This window comes from Strix aluco, chromosome 2 (assembly GCF_031877795.1).
Source record: "Strix aluco isolate bStrAlu1 chromosome 2, bStrAlu1.hap1, whole genome shotgun sequence".
NCBI classification, from domain to species: domain Eukaryota; kingdom Metazoa; phylum Chordata; class Aves; order Strigiformes; family Strigidae; genus Strix; species Strix aluco.
This window is the reverse complement of record NC_133932.1, coordinates 65,763,181-65,778,871: the sequence shown is the minus strand read 5'-3', so window position 1 is coordinate 65,778,871 and position 15,691 is coordinate 65,763,181. Positions and strand designations below refer to the sequence as shown.

At 40.8% G+C, this 15,691-nt stretch overlaps 1 protein-coding gene across 2 annotated transcripts in view; it reads left to right on the top strand.

The window, feature by feature from the left end:
• AFF3 (ALF transcription elongation factor 3) overlaps positions 1-15,691 on the top strand; it is a 336,079-nt gene that overhangs the window by 307,258 nt on the left and 13,130 nt on the right. For both annotated transcript variants that reach the window (XM_074815074.1, XM_074815073.1), the window contains 2 exons: positions 653-780; positions 14,055-14,118. In XM_074815074.1, coding sequence (XP_074671175.1) covers positions 653-780; positions 14,055-14,118 — 192 coding nt within the window. The remainder of the gene's footprint in view (positions 1-652; positions 781-14,054; positions 14,119-15,691) is intronic.

Genomic DNA, 15,691 nt, shown 5'->3' with positions numbered 1-15,691 from the left:
CTGGGGCCCTCTGCTTTGCACTGTACCACAGTAGCCCACACAGCAGGTCACTTGGTGGGATGAAGGGCTCGTGAGGCCACACGAAGAACAGGGCTACAGCTGAGGGAATGCCTGAGACCCTGCCAAAAGACATGTGCTTCTGCTGTGGCACAGAACAGTGATCTTTCAAGCTGGTCAGGGACCCTGAAAGAAACCTGGACCTTGGGCTACAAATCCGTACCACACAGGCACATCAGCAGTGCAGCGTGAAACAAGTCAAACAAGTGAGCCTTGCTTTCCCAAGGCAGCTTGGAATGCTAGTTTGGAAGCTGAAGACTAGAGATATAACCTGATCTTCTAAATGACCACAAAAGATCTATTCTTTCATAATTTCACTTACTGTGTTTCAGAGTGTTTTGGTAGTTACTAATAGTTCTGCTCAATTTCTTCTCTATATCACATTGAAACTCAAGCCCTTTACAAAGTGCTCTGAGCAATATCTGTGAATTTGTGGCTATCAGTGACAGGACAGTTGTACATACTCCCTGCTGAAATAGTAGGAAAACTAACTGCCAATTTACAACACAATGCAAAGACGCTCTGTTGTTTATTAGTTGCTTTTTTGAAGTTACTAGCCAATTCCTCAATGTCTTTTTTGCTGTTTGTTGTCTAGAAAGCAATTCACGTCAATTCAGAAAATGTTCTTCTCTGCAATAAGCCACAGTCCCAAACAGAGCCTTGGTCACCTCTGTCCAGCACGCCCAGGGACTGCAGAAGGACAAAGCTTATCTTTGATGATATGTAAGTACAGATGTCTTTAAAATAAAGAAAACAATGTCATTTCCTGCATTTAAAGAGAGAAAAATACAATTTGTCCAACAGGAAATGGGACATGGCCAGTATTATAGTAATACTGTACACTGAGAAATGAATGAGACATACTATATAAACTCTTTAATTTTTCATCATAAATTAAGCCTCTAATCATCAGAGAGCAGTGAGGGCTGGCTGTTCCTTGAAGGACAGGAAGCCAGGAGCCAAGGGGCAGAACACGGCTGGCCGGACAGGGGCCATGCCAGCCAGGAGTCCAGTCCCACAGCACCCAAACAAGGTGAGCAGAGCAGGCCCAAGAGTGAGTCGTGTTCAACCAAGAGCCTAGATCCTTAGGCAAGTCCATGGTGATGAGGCAGGTCCAAGGTCGGGTCAGGATCAGACCTGGTGAATGTCAGACGCAGCCCAGTGACTGCCAGGTGTCCATAGTGACGAGGCAGGTCTGAGTCCAGCCAGGAAGACAGTCCCCAGGTCAGCATCAAGATCAGTGGGGACCATGGCCAGGCACAAGCATGGCTGTGAAAGGGCTCAAGACAGACACACTTACAATGAGTTGAACGGGGAGTGAAGGCCCAGATCTGAGCTTAAATGGATTTCTTTAGCCCATGGGCAGAGTGGGGAGGCCCCACATGAGGCAGGTCAGGGCCATTAAGTCTTTATTAGTACCCTTAGGGCTCTGGGATATAATTACGCACACATCAGACTATTAATATATACAGAACCATTGCAAGGCGGGGTGAGAGGGGCACCCTTCTTGTGCACCCTTTGGAGCAGGGGGAGAGGACATATGGGAACCTTGCATCCCTGAGCCTTGACAGCTGCTGCTGTCGTTGCTACTGCTGCTCAGAAAAAGGTATCACAAGGGCAGGGCGAGTAGGAAGTAGCAGTGGTTAACATGAGTACCTGGAGGGATACTTGGCCCTCCCCACCTCCACTACATCCTTCAAACACCCCTGCTCTCCTCCTCTGAAAATAATTTAAGCTGGTAATTGTCTTTCTCTTCTCTTTGGTAAATAAAAAATGCTGGTTTGTTTCCCAAGGTCATTTAGGATGTGGTATTATTTAGATAAGGTATAAAGGTGAAACTGAAGGTTGAAATCCTAGTAGGTAGAAAATCCAGATTCTTTTTGACTAGTAATGTTCTGGCCTGAAAATACTGATTTTTTTCTGGCTCATGTAGAAGATTCTGTTCAAGCTATGCCTCAGACTGCCTGGAGCTCCATAAGCTATGTGACCTTGGCACACCTTTCATACTCCCAGACTTTCACCCACAACATCTCTAACTCTTTTATACCAAAGGAAACCCTGGGATAACAGCCTTGTTTCCTCAGGAACTGCTTTCTACCAGAACTGGGATTTTATAATAATAATAATAATAATAATAATGATGTTTGTTCACACTACCTGGTCTCAGGGACAACTAGAGGCACAGCAGCTTCTCATAAAGAGAATCCAGGTTTCTTACTATAAGGTATAAATAATTCCCGTAGACTTCAAAAGGATATAACCGTTTCGTATGTCAAGAAAAGAAGGCTGGTGAGATTAATTTCTGTGTGTATTCATGGCAGTCATAAGGAGATGTAAATTGAATAAATGTAATCCATTTTTCTGCTCCTTTTGGAGAAAACTCTCCCTTGTGTATATATCCTTATTTTCCCTCCTTCTCCACCTCCCTCCATGTTTTTAACTCTTCCAGTACATTTATTCAGCAATCTCCATTGAGGAAATTTGAAACTGTTTAGAAGTACTACCTAACTCTTCATACCTCTTAAAATACTTTATCATCTATAATTTACTTGCAACTGTTCAGTTTTTCTGCAGTTTAAACATGTACATACAAGGCAGAAAGGTATCAGTGTGCCTGATAAAAGTCAAAATTGTAGGATGTGCTCATCTGTTTGGATTAGAAAAAAAACACAATCAGTAACAGGTACAACAGAACTATTGTATCTTCATCTGATTTTTCCTCAAGATGTTGACACAAACCATGGGGACTGGTTTGTTTCGTTTTTCCCCTAGAATACTGTCATAGGAAAACTGCTTTTTTTACCATCTCTATCATCTAAGAGGCTTTTATCACTTGCTTTCTCCATTAGTGATACACATGATTTCTCTGCCAGGCATCTTCAATAAAACTGTTTCACCTTTTCAGAGAGAGATACAATTAAACTGTTTCTGTATAGTGCCTTCCATGTGGAATGTCCCCAAGCAACTTGTGGCCCATTAAAAAAAGCAATCTGGAAAGATAGATAAGATAAAACACAGAAGCAAATATGTCTTAATTTGCCCTTAAAAACCAAAAATGGTTAAATGCCTTTTGTGCTAACTAGAGGGGGAAGATTTTCATGTACTGCAACTGTTATCCACAACCTGTATCTAGGAAACACCACCAGAATACCAGCTATACTAGACTTGATTCTGAAATTACTGTGCAGAGAAGTCACTGAAATGTAGCAGATTAGACTGGTTGCAAATGTTAAATGTCAACAAATTTGACTCACATGTTAGAAGGATCAAATTAAACATGGCAGCCAGTGTCTTTCAAATTCATATAGTACCACAGCAGAGGATTTGAAGAAATGCAATACAGTAGACCTAAAATTGTGTAGTAATCCTGATGGCAGCATTTGTCCAAAATGATGCCTATGAAGTATTTCATCTCATAATCCATGAAGTTCTGAATTACTGTAATCCAGCCATGGCTTTAAAGTCTTCATTTTAATCAGACTCTATAGTTTTTAAGAGACTAAATCCCTTATATTTGATTTGAAATGACAACTAATTTTTTTGACCAATCAGTGTCTCTTTGCTTTATTCTCGATTTATTTTCTCCAGATCATTGACAACAGCTGTCACTAGCAATAAATTGGAACACAAGTAGGTCAATAAAAAGTATATCTTGCTTGGCAGAGTGCTGTATACACATACATCGCAATATAAAAGTAAATATAGCTAACAGTCTTCAAAAGGCAGGCAAAATCCTACTTCCCCTGGTTTGCCATTGTTTACAGCCTGCTCTAAATATGCTTTGAGGTACCCAGCATGCCCCATGTATAAGTGACATCAATGCCATTTCCAGTATTAATTCTTAACAAGATTTCCTGGATTTTTGGCCATTTCTGACTCTATGAAGAGAACATTTTCAAGGCTACATAATAATGCTTCAAGCCAAATTCAGTCCTGCTGTAATTTTACTGAATGATAGAATTCCCAATAACCACATTTAGGAACAAAGTCTGTTGTCCTTGAAGTGATAAGCACAGACATGCTGTGAGTGCCCAAAGGCACAGTCCCACACCCTCCTCAAAATACTGTGTGTGTGGTATAAAAAAGAGCAGAGCGTACTCAGCTTCTGTTTTCCTTATGGCTAAATCAGAGCATGCTCCTCAGGATTATTTTCTCATTTGCATTGTGGGTTACCCTTTCAAACTTGGGGTGTGGTTTTTCTGCACTTTAATTTATTTTCCTTTTTTTTCTGGCCTTATAGGAGCAAGATAATACATCTTCAGCTTTTTTTTTTTTAATTCATATTTTGTTGAATGTTTGTTCCACCTTTATGGATTTAGCTGCTACATACACACACCAGCTTTACATTGTCCAAGGGACATATCCCGCTGTGAGATAGCATTCCTGTGTTTGTCAGCCAGTAAACGATATACTCAGAAAATATTCAGCCTGTAAAGGTGTTATGCATGGAGCTCATAAAGAGCTCAAAATATAACTTCCTGGAGTATCAATTTGCTCTGGCTTGTACCCCAAGTCTCTCATTTTCAGTTTCCTCTTCCTTGTTCTTCTGCCTCAGAGTGGAAAGAAAAAGATGCCCTTGGACTGTGACTCCCATACAACATCTGGAAGCCATCTCACTTTGCATTGCTCAAAATGCCTCAAGGACTCCCGGTCTTCTGAAGTATTTAGAGAGACTTTTGTAGTGCTGAGCACATCCTCAGGAGCACAGTTAAGGAATAGAGCTTGGCTCCTCTTTCTTCTCATCAGCAATCTATAAAACCACTGGTCAGATAGACCAACATCTACTACCCTAAGTTCCTCACAAATTCATATGCTTACTTTGGACTGCTCCCAGTTTCTTGGCTTTGAGGGATTTCAGGATTTCATCTGACCATCCCATTCCTCCTCTTCTTCCCTCCTTACTTGTGGCACTGAACTTTCTCATGTGTACACTGCCCATGAGAAAATAACATTAACTTTTAGACAGCAGACACTGCCTCCCATGATTAGATAATTAAGCTGCTTGTTCTCTGCAAGACCACCTACCCCCTTTCTTTTTAGGGATGCTTTGTAAGAGCTTAGTCTGATGGGAAATAGATGTTTAATCAGCTCTAGCAGGAGATTCTCACAGGGTAAAGAATTTATAGCCACTATTCCCTGTCATCAAAGAAAACCCAGAGCTGTGGACCTCATTTGAACTTACAAGCTACACCCATGCCCCTCCTCTGTTCCTATGGCAAGTGGTCCAGCACTGCTTATGTTTATATGATTAAACTGTCTTCAGTCCCCAAAACAAAGAGCACTCACTGCCTCCTGAGAACAGTCCCTGGCCTGTGCTGTTCCCCAGCTGTGCCCAGGCATTGTCTGGAACCAAGCTCAAAACTATGCGAGGGAGAGTATTAGCAATTAAACAGCATGGATGATCAAATGATAGAGCTGGTTTCCTTGCCCTGCTTATTTCACTTGCACAGACATAGCCAAGGAATGGTTGACAGACTCAGATCTGAAATAGCCTCTGATAAGTTTGGGACTCAGGCAAGAGGATTTATATGCATCAATTGATTTTGATGTGCCTTTTTCTTACTCTACGGCTTGACTAGAAAATATCTTTAGTCCATAATGAATCATAATAGTGAGCAGGACAAGGGTCTTCTAATCAGGCTCAGCAAACCCTCCTCCAGGTCCCAGCAGCAGAGCTGAATCTCTCAGATAGGAGAGGACAGTCTTTCCCACCAGTGTCTCCCAGTCTTTTGTCACCTCTGCAACAGATGAGCAATGAGCAGATGCCTACAGCAGGCAATGAGCACCCTTCAAACCCTGCAGCTCTTTGACTAGTCTAGGTCTCATCCTGAATATGAGGAAGACTTGTCTAACCTCCCATGGTGATTACCATTCTGCCACACCTCTGGTTCTTGACATAGCTTGTTTTCCTCAGGTTTGGAGGCAAACATTGGTTTCTCCTCGAAGAGCTAAAAGTCCATCCCAGTGTAACTCAGGGTTTGTCGTCTTGTGCTGGATCACAGAGTGCTGTGGGTTTTCATCACCCTCGATGCCAGGATTCACAGGTGTGGTGTGTGAGAGATATTCTAATGCCTCTATTTGCAGCTTAATTCCTAAGTCAGCTTTGCTGTCCCTGTGGCAGTGTAAAATGTCTTTACATATGTTAGAAGAATGTGCTTCAAGTCAATTTTCCACAGTGTAATTACCTAGCAGTTTCCCTTTTGGACTAGAAGTCTCACTGTAATGGCCCTAGGGTGCAAAGGCTGTGATCCCCCAAGGAAACCTGGGAAATTTCCTGATCATTCCTTCAACATATAAAGGATATTTTCATCTTCCGATGATAACAATTCACACTAGCAAATGATCATAACCACTTTAGCCTAGAGAATCACAGATACACTGTTCAAACTCATTTTTAGCCTGGGTGTACCCTGTTCATCTTGAGAACCAACAATGAGTCACGGTGCTGGAGAGGGGCTGTGATGACTTAATGCACATAAGCAATACCATAGAAACATAGAATGGTTTGGGTTGGAAGGGAAAGATCACCTAGGTGCATGAGCAGGGACACCTTCCACTAGATCCCCAAATCCCTATCAGAGGCTTTCCTGGTCTTCTAGTCCCTGATTATTATTTATTTCAAATCCTATGATTACTGAAGTTTCTTAGACAGGCATTGCAGGACAGGAGCCCTGGATAGAGTTCTTGTTTCAGGATTGCCTGCTCCTTTCAGTGTAGATACCCCATTCATTGCCTCAGGTTTCACATGTACTCAACAGTTTCTCCCACACCTTGTCTTCTCACTCATCAGAGCTGGGAATATCGAAGCTAGCTGTCAGGTAGTCCCGCTCCCAGAAGGATCTTTCTGCCTTTGGTTTTCAGCTGCCTCTTGAGAATTCAAGGTGTGATTCCATGGTATTTTAAAACAATATAGATTTGGACTGCTCTCTCTCCCTAGGTCTGACTGTAAAGGCTTTCCCCTCACCTTCAACTGAAATGAGTGATTTCAGAATATCTATTTAACATACATTGAAAGAGACACAATGCTAGTTTATCTGCAAGGATGTAATGTTTTCTCCCTCTGCTTTTAATACAGAAGCTCAAGTCCCTATTGTTAATACTTCTTTCATTCCTCTCTCTTCACTTGTACACTTTGCCCTTGCATGTTTTAGTCTAGATGTTGATTTCACATGGATACCTTCAAGTCATGAATCTGGGTTATGTCCAGGAATTTGTAGTAGATTTTTACTGTATCATGGTCTCCTGTATTTCACTACATTGACATGGTTATTCTGGGGGATTTTGCATTTTTGCCAAAATAGGAATCCCCCTTATTTTATCCTTCTTCATTTCATTTAAATTAGGTGCCAGGCTTTAATTTTGTTCGGGGTTTTTTTGCAACAATAACTCCCTCTCTAGGTATCTGTACTATTCATCTATTCATCTAATCTAAGCTATTGACCTTGTTATACTAATCGCAACAAGATAGTAGTTCTGTTGTAGTAGTTGTGTGACTGAGTAAATTTTTCTTACATTTGGCCCAACTCCAATCAGATCCTTTGTTCCTGTCTTTCTGAAATGCCTATAGCACTATCATTTAAATGGTTCACAAATACTCTCTGCCCTCTCCACTTGTATGCCCCTCTGCTAAACTTCCCAGACCTGCTGGGTCTGACATAGTGAGCATGAGACTCCCATAAGTGGGTACCCACCTTGTACAGTGCCATGGGCTCTCCCCCACACTGTGTGCAATGCCCCAGACACAGCGGTGCTATGTCCCATAAAACAGCATTTATTTTGAGTTGTGGAATATGCAGGAGACCATGATACATCAGGGGAGGACACTATTTTGTATAGTAATGCCAGCTCAGCTCTATCCTTTACCCCCAAGATGAGCACTCTTATCTGTGACCCAAGATGTCAGACATGCTCCTGACACATGTCCCATTATGAAACAGCAAATAGGCAGGGCTGTTTACCCGTACCTTTCACTTTACATGGTTTTCTTCCTCTTACAGGGTTTTCTTCTCTTCTTGGACTGAAAGTTCAGGGCCTATTGGCACAGCTTCAAAACTGGACTTGGGCTAACCCTGGCTATACCAGTTTCTTCTGATTTGCCCCTAGGTCTGATCAGATTTTAAAGTCACTCATTTTGCTGCTCTACTCCTTTGCAGCACACCCACTTTTTTAGGGTCGAGATTACTAAAGTTGTGAAACTGGTCCTATATTTAGAATTATGATTTAAGTTGCTTTTATTACGTGTAATTGTTGTACACTGAGGAAGCACTAGTTCAGTTTTTTATAACACTTCAGCAACATTACCTCTGAAGGGTATTAAAATATGCACTTGGCTACATTTATGATGTTTAATTGAACTTTTATTAGTTTTTTTTAATGTATCCTCATAAAGCACCATACCACAGTAAGAAATAATGTACAAGTGGTAGATTATGTAAATGAAGCAGAAAATGCTATACTTTAGTATTTAGTTCATATAAAATATAAAAATTAGATGAAAAATGTGGTTTTGAATGCAGTTATAATTAAAATTGTATATTGGAGTCTAAGCTACACCATAGTCTGTAAATACCAGCGGTTGCTCCGAGTTCCAAGGAGATTATGTTGCAGTAGATGCTGATAAATTACTGTACGAAGTAAGGTTTTTATTGATTCACTTTGTTTGATTCTCTTCCCTTTTTTTACTGAATGAGTTTACGTTTTTGCAATTATCTGCTAAACTGGAGTAAATTACATTCAGAGAAGGCAGCAAAAGACAAAGGTGGCAGAGATATGCTGTAATGGCACAGAGCTAAATAGGATGAGAGAAACATATACACACACAAGCATTTCACCTGGGTAATGGTAACACCACTCTTAGGAGCTCAACAGCCTGGAAATTCTGAAAGGCTGCTTCTGGAAGAGGAGTAATTACAATGCCCGCAGCCATCTCACCTCACGCTGGGATCCCGCGCAACATAACAAGCAATGGAAATGCTGTCTTTCCTGCTGGTTTTCGACAAGCTCCCAGAGAAAGTGGTGGCGAGGCGAGTGAGAGAATTCTGGACAGTAGCGGATTGTTTGATAAATTTCATCCTGGATTCAGCCACAGCCATGCTACTGAGGCTGCCCTTGTCAAAGTCATAAATGGTTTGAATGCAGCTGCTGAAAAGGAAGCCTGGCCTTGTTTGTACTATCAGATCTAGCCATGGGGGGGTTATTCTGTAAAAGGCTGGATTCTGTTGCAGTGCCTAGGTGACTGGCTAGTGTTGACTGAGAATGCGTTGAAATGGTTCCAGCAGTACTTGATTGCTTTCCCCAATCAGCATAGTAGGGTAAATTCTCCTCAAGAGCAGCCAGTTTCACATAATGACACTTGATCCCAGGGAGAATTCACCGGCGGCCTGACTTAGTTGGCACTGATGCTTTACGCTCTTTCTCTTGCCTTTCAGAGAGATATATGAGATGCATTAGAGCAGTGTATTAGAACTCCTTTTTGGCTTTGTTGAAAAGGACTATATTTCTAAAAGTACCAACAATCAGATATTCAGAAACAAAAGACTTTCTTGTGCAGTCAAGATTATTAATAGAGATAAAACACTTGTTTGTACCTGTTAATTTGAAGTCAGACTTCTTCTTAATTTTTTTTTTTTTTTTAAGAGGCCTGAATTCTGTTTGTAAGTCTGGAGTGACAGTGCTGATACCAATAGATACAGCTGTAAATAACTTAAGAGGAGAATCTGACTCAATTGTCTGAAAACCAGAAGTCACTGAATAACTTTCCATGGGATTTCAGTTTATATTCATGAACAGTAATCCTAACAAAGAGACTCCAGTGCTTCTTCTGCTACTCACATCCACTCCAGTTCAACCAGTAGTCTGGTACCATTTTGATCCTGTAGAAATTTTCTCTATTCTGTGGTTTCTCAGGCTGTAGCAAGGCTGTGATCTGCAGAGGGATTGCAAACCTTAGACCAAAGACCTGAAAAGGGGTTTAGTCACAGATCTTTCTGAATCTGTCAGTGGGAAAACAGATTTGCTTCTCCTCAAGATGCCTCTCATCAATAACATATAGTATCTGAAATTAGCATCCAGTGAGATTACCTGAAAATTCTCCCATCTGAGATTATCACCCATGTAACTAAATAGGCCAAGATGCAGAGGAAATTTGGATGAACCTTCACGTTTGTAAAAGATATGGGTTCTCAGTCACTATGACTTAAGGGTCTGTAGAATCAGAATATGATTAACAATCTTTTGTGAACTTCATTGATACGAAATGTGAAGTATGCAAAAGAGCTATCTTGAGTAATTAATTTATGCATCAACTTTCTCATGTGTCTTCATATGTCCATGAGCCCTGAGGTAACCTGTTAACTTCAAGGAGCCTATAGAAGAGGATTTTTTTTCTGTTTTTCTACTTCATGACATAATAATTTAAACTAGTATTTATGTTCATGTGCAGTGGGAACCTAAACAAAACTGAATATGAAACCTTTCTTTCTCATTAAAAAATCAGCAAATAATTAAATCCAAGCACATCCTTATTTTGTTACTAAAATAATGTAAGAAATGTATGCAATGTACATAAACATACATTAAATCTATAGGACATTTCAGCTTTCCATTTTCACCCAACATGCATATTAGTAATCTGAATAGGAAGTTTATTAATATGTAGTGATAAACTGAAGAATAGTATTTCATCGATGGCATAAAGAGATCTGAATTTGACTTGACATGTTTATTAACACTATAGAACAAGCTCTGTTTAAGAAACTAGAAGGAAAGATACCCTATCCATTTTTTCCCAATGAATCTTAGGCATCCCCTGATTTGTAAATCAATCTTCTGTTTTTCCTGTGGAAATACCTAAACATTCATGTTGAAAATATATATGCTTTGCTTTAAAATGGCCTTTTAATAGTTTCTTTTTTATATTAGGCTTCCCAAAAAACAATTGGATGTTGTACAAACCAATGACTTCCGTTTTCGCACATTGCATTATGGTTAACCACCCCTTAGCAGGGCCCTCAGAGCAGGCTTCTTGGTTCAGTAATGTGCATGCCTCTTGCTAATACCCTCATTGCTAATCATAACTTGGGAGAACAAATCCTGCTACAAGTTGAGAACCATTTTACAATTAATTTATAGTTAAGTAAACCACAATTACATTGTGCTATCTCACTTTGTTTTTACAGACTCTTACCATGCTTCAAACAAGCAAATTAGACATATAGTGCTGGGTGATATGTGGGAGGGAATGTTGCAAAGAACATATTTTAATGACCTGAGTTTGAAAGGATCATGTAAAGGTTCATCACTTTGATCATTTCAGAGAGATGAGACCTCTGTTTTGTTGATTTGCCCTGCTTTGCTTTGCTTTTTGGCACTTCATAGTAAATCATCTTACCTAGGTCATTGCACAAGACTTAACGTTATGTTAAGACTTCTTTCAGTGATTCTGAAAACATAGCTAATTTTCTGTATGAAGCTAACACTGTTTCAATGTCTAATATTTCATGACTGACCAAGACCAAATCCAGATGGTTCATATTATTAAGATCATGTCAGCATCTTGCTGGGCACAGGAAGTGTTTGCAGCTGCAGTAGCTTATCAGATACTGGGACACAAACCTGTCTTTAGTCCCCTTTCTGACCTACTGGGTAGAGTAAGCTGGGGGAAAATTCCACTCTGAGGGAGAATAATATTTTAAAGAAAGTTGGAGCAAAGGAACTGTTTTTCTTTCTGTCAACAAGATTTTTAGGGAAGAGATCTTTCAAAATTAGCCAGACTTTGAATTTTATTTCCATCTAGTGATATTTAGCCTTCCTTCTGTTCAAAATAAGGTTGACTAACCTTCTGTGATGCAATTAAATGTCCTTGAAACTGTGTGCACATAAGTAGAAGGAAACAGACTAAATGCACTGCCTTATGGTCTCAAGGAAGTATATATGGTTGTCCTCTTCTGTCACGAGGCTCCCCCTTGCTCCCACTGATCTCAGTTACGGATCTGAGCATGTTCTTACTGCTATCAGCAAGAATTTTTTACTCATCCATCCCACTGACTTCAGTTTTTAGACCTGTATCTCTGACTGACACAAAACATTTTTTTAAACAAATGTGCTGAGAAATCCCAATTTCGAAAAATTACGTAGGAATGTGTAATGGTTTAGGCTGGGATAGAGTTAATTTTGTTCATAGTAGCTCTTACAGTGCTGTGTTTTGGATCTGTGACCAAAACAGTGTTGATAACAGAGTTGTTTTTGCTATTGCTGAGCAGTGCTTGCACAGCCTTCTTTTCTGTTTCTCACTCTGCTCCGCCAGCGAGCAGGCTGGGGGTGCACAAGAAGCTGGGAGGGGAGATAGCTGGGACACCTGACCCCAACTGACCAAAGGGATATCCCACTCCATATGGTGCCATGCTCGGCAATAAAAGCTGGGGGAACAGGGAGAAAGTGGAGACATTCGGAGTGATGGCATTTGTCTGCCCAAGTCACTGTTAAGCACGATGAAGCCCTGCTTTCCTGGAGGTGGCTGAACACCTGCCTGCCGATGGGAAGCAGTGAATGAATTCCTTATGCTGCTTTGCTTTACCTATTAGTCCATCTTTATCTCAACACATGAGTCTTCTCATTTTTACTCTTGTGATTTTCTCCCCCATCCCACTGGAGGGAAGTGAGTGAGCAGCTGCGTGGGGCTGAGCTGCCTACCAGGGTTAACCTACAACAGATTGCTGAGCGGCAGTAGTATCATACCATTTACAACACCAAGCACTTAAAAGCATGAATTGTAAAAACATCAGAATTCATCCTCTGACTACTCAGACACATCTCTTTTTCATTAGATAACGGCAAAGGGATCACACTCTAACCAATACTAAGAAAACTATTTTACAAGGCAAAACTTCCTTCTCTGGGAGAGACAAGTATGTCAGTATGGCAGTAACCACAGTATAAGCTGAGAAGAACCAGGACATGTTTTAGCTGACCAGAGAAAGAAGGCAGCCATCTCCTACGTATACGAGACCGGAAGAATCTTCAGGGTCAGGAAATGTGTAGATTTTTATGAGAGGCAACAACTGAAGATGCAAAGTTATGGCTGAAATGACATGGCAAATGGCTATTCTCCACAGTAACTGAGAAAGGTGTAATAGGGAGAGCTTATGGGAGGAGATGAAGAAATCTGCTTCAGCCATGAGGACCTCACTGACATGGTGACCAGACATTGCCAAGAAGATAGCAATTTGTGGTTTTAGTTTGAATGGAAGTGGATAAGTCTGGATCAGAAACGGACTTGTGAATTTCAGCACAGAGACAGCAGTTGAATTTGTGCCCTGCAGTCAGTAGGTCAGGTAGGTTAAGGAAGGGATGGAATCTCTGAAATCTGTTTGAGGAGAAATCAATGGAAAAATTGGCACAAGCAACACCAGTGGAATTGCAGCAAGCGGCCCAGCACTGAGTCAGAGATGAACTCCAGGCAGCAAAAGTAAACAGCACTCTCAACATGCTTACAGATAAGAGGGAGAAGGGGGGTGAGATGGTAGTTGTGGAGGCAAGCAGGTTCGATGTGTGTTTTCAAAGTGGAGAGATTAAACACACCCTTGTTTTGAGAGGAGGGAGAAGCCAAGGTAAATTACAATGTACAGAGAAGAGTAGAAAAAGAGGTAAGCAAGCACCAGGGAGAGGAGAAGATGGAATAACTTGTTCCGCTTAACGCTTGCATCCGTTTTGCAGATCAGAACTGCACTAATTTGGGAAGCAGTTTATATAATCCATAAAAATGCATTTTATTAGCTTTTTTTTGCTTTGAATCACTGACTTCTAAAGAATGAGAACAGCCATAAATGCTATTGTCTCCACAGGCAGCAATTTGAAAATAGAAGATGCATGGCTACATGATAAGTGTATTTTCTTCATAAAAAATGTTTGCAAATCAGGTTTAAAATAAGGGAAAAATAACTTGAAAATATTCTGCACTTCAGAAAATAATAAAATGTCATCTTATTTTCCCCTGGTAGGCCACGCAATGCAGATTACTTTATGCAGGAAGCTAAACGGAAGAAGCATAAAGCAGATGCAATGGTGAGAACATTTTCTTTCCAGTTATGTTGCTCCAAATTATTTTTGTAATGCAGTTTCTTCATCAGTGCAGTATTGCTGGGGTAATTATAAAATCTATTATAAGGATGGCTAGGCTTGTTAAATTAAGAAATGTTTATATAATCAAATGTTCATAGCCCAATAAACTATGACTTAACAAATAATGACTTACTGAGATAAAGGCCTGGATAAATAAAACTTTCCATTTATTCCTTTGCTTTAATTAGTAGCTATAGTAATGGAGGCTGTGTAAGGGATCCACATACCTAGCTTCTCAGTTTAGCTAGCTGGCTAGGTCCTATAATTGTATCCCCAAATTTGGTCTGGTGGCTGATGTATTTGTACTTTTTTTAACGAGCTTTGGCTCTTGGGTGCCAAAAGAATCCTGGTTTCATGGCAGCCGTTTCCTAACGTAATCAGAAGTGCACAAGGAATGTGTGTCACCCTAGAGAAACACCTTGCACACAAGGGACTGTTGCAACAAACAGATTCTTGGCCCTGGCTTTGACCTGTCTAAAAATGTAGCTGGTAAGAAAAAGGGGAATCTGAGGTTATATGGAGCAAAGGGATGCTTGTCTTTCCAAACAAATGGGTGCAACCAAGAGCGCAGTGCTCCAGGAGAGCTCCGCTCAGACGTGTCTCAGCTTTCTCCAAGGCTACAGTTGTCCAGCACTATGCATAACCTAGCACAGCCTTAAAAATATTAGGCCTCTGGGATGGCAGATGCAATATATGGGGTGGGACCCTGCATTCATATGGCTATCTTGCAGGTGGGAGTAGCTGCAGTCCTGCCTTGCTCTGTCAGATAGACCCTTTGTTGTCACAGCAGCAGGAAAGAAGAAAGGTAGCTCAGAGCCTCCGTTTCTTCATCTCTTTTTCTCAGCTGTGCAGAATGTAAAAAGGCCAAAGAAGCAGAAGCAGGCCCTTAATTTAAGACACTAACACCTAGTTTTACATTCTACCCGAGTTTATTAGCGCAAATTTCCATGGTTTATTCAGTTCCATATTACTATAAAGTGAGTCTTAAATCAGGAAATATTGCAGAGAAGTACAAATGGTGCATTTTAGTGTGTTGCTTTAAACAGAATGGAAAAAATTACTTAATATGCAAAGGAAATTCTTAGCCTGAAGAGAAATGTTTTTATGGTAGACTCCCAGAAACAGGAGGTGCAAGCATTATTCTCTGTTCTGCCACAAGTTACCTGCATGAAAGTCACTTAGGCACGGTTTAAATAGCTTGCCATCAGTATTAGGTGACTAAAATATCCTTCACATTCAGCTTCCCTACACAGTGGACCAGCACCTTACTTACACCTTCTGCATCGCCCTTTGCAGGTACTTCCTCTCCCTCCTTGCCTGTGTAGGGATCCCGGAGGAATTGCCATATTGCCAAAGCGCCTCCAGGCACTTTGAATCACCTTACTGGGCTTGATACCTCCTACTTTGGCACTGCAACACCTAACATAGGCACTTAGAGTGAGCAGCCTGAAAATTACTCTTAAGTCTCTCTGCTCCTTAGTCCCCCATCTGTGAAATTGGGATAATAGCACTTCCA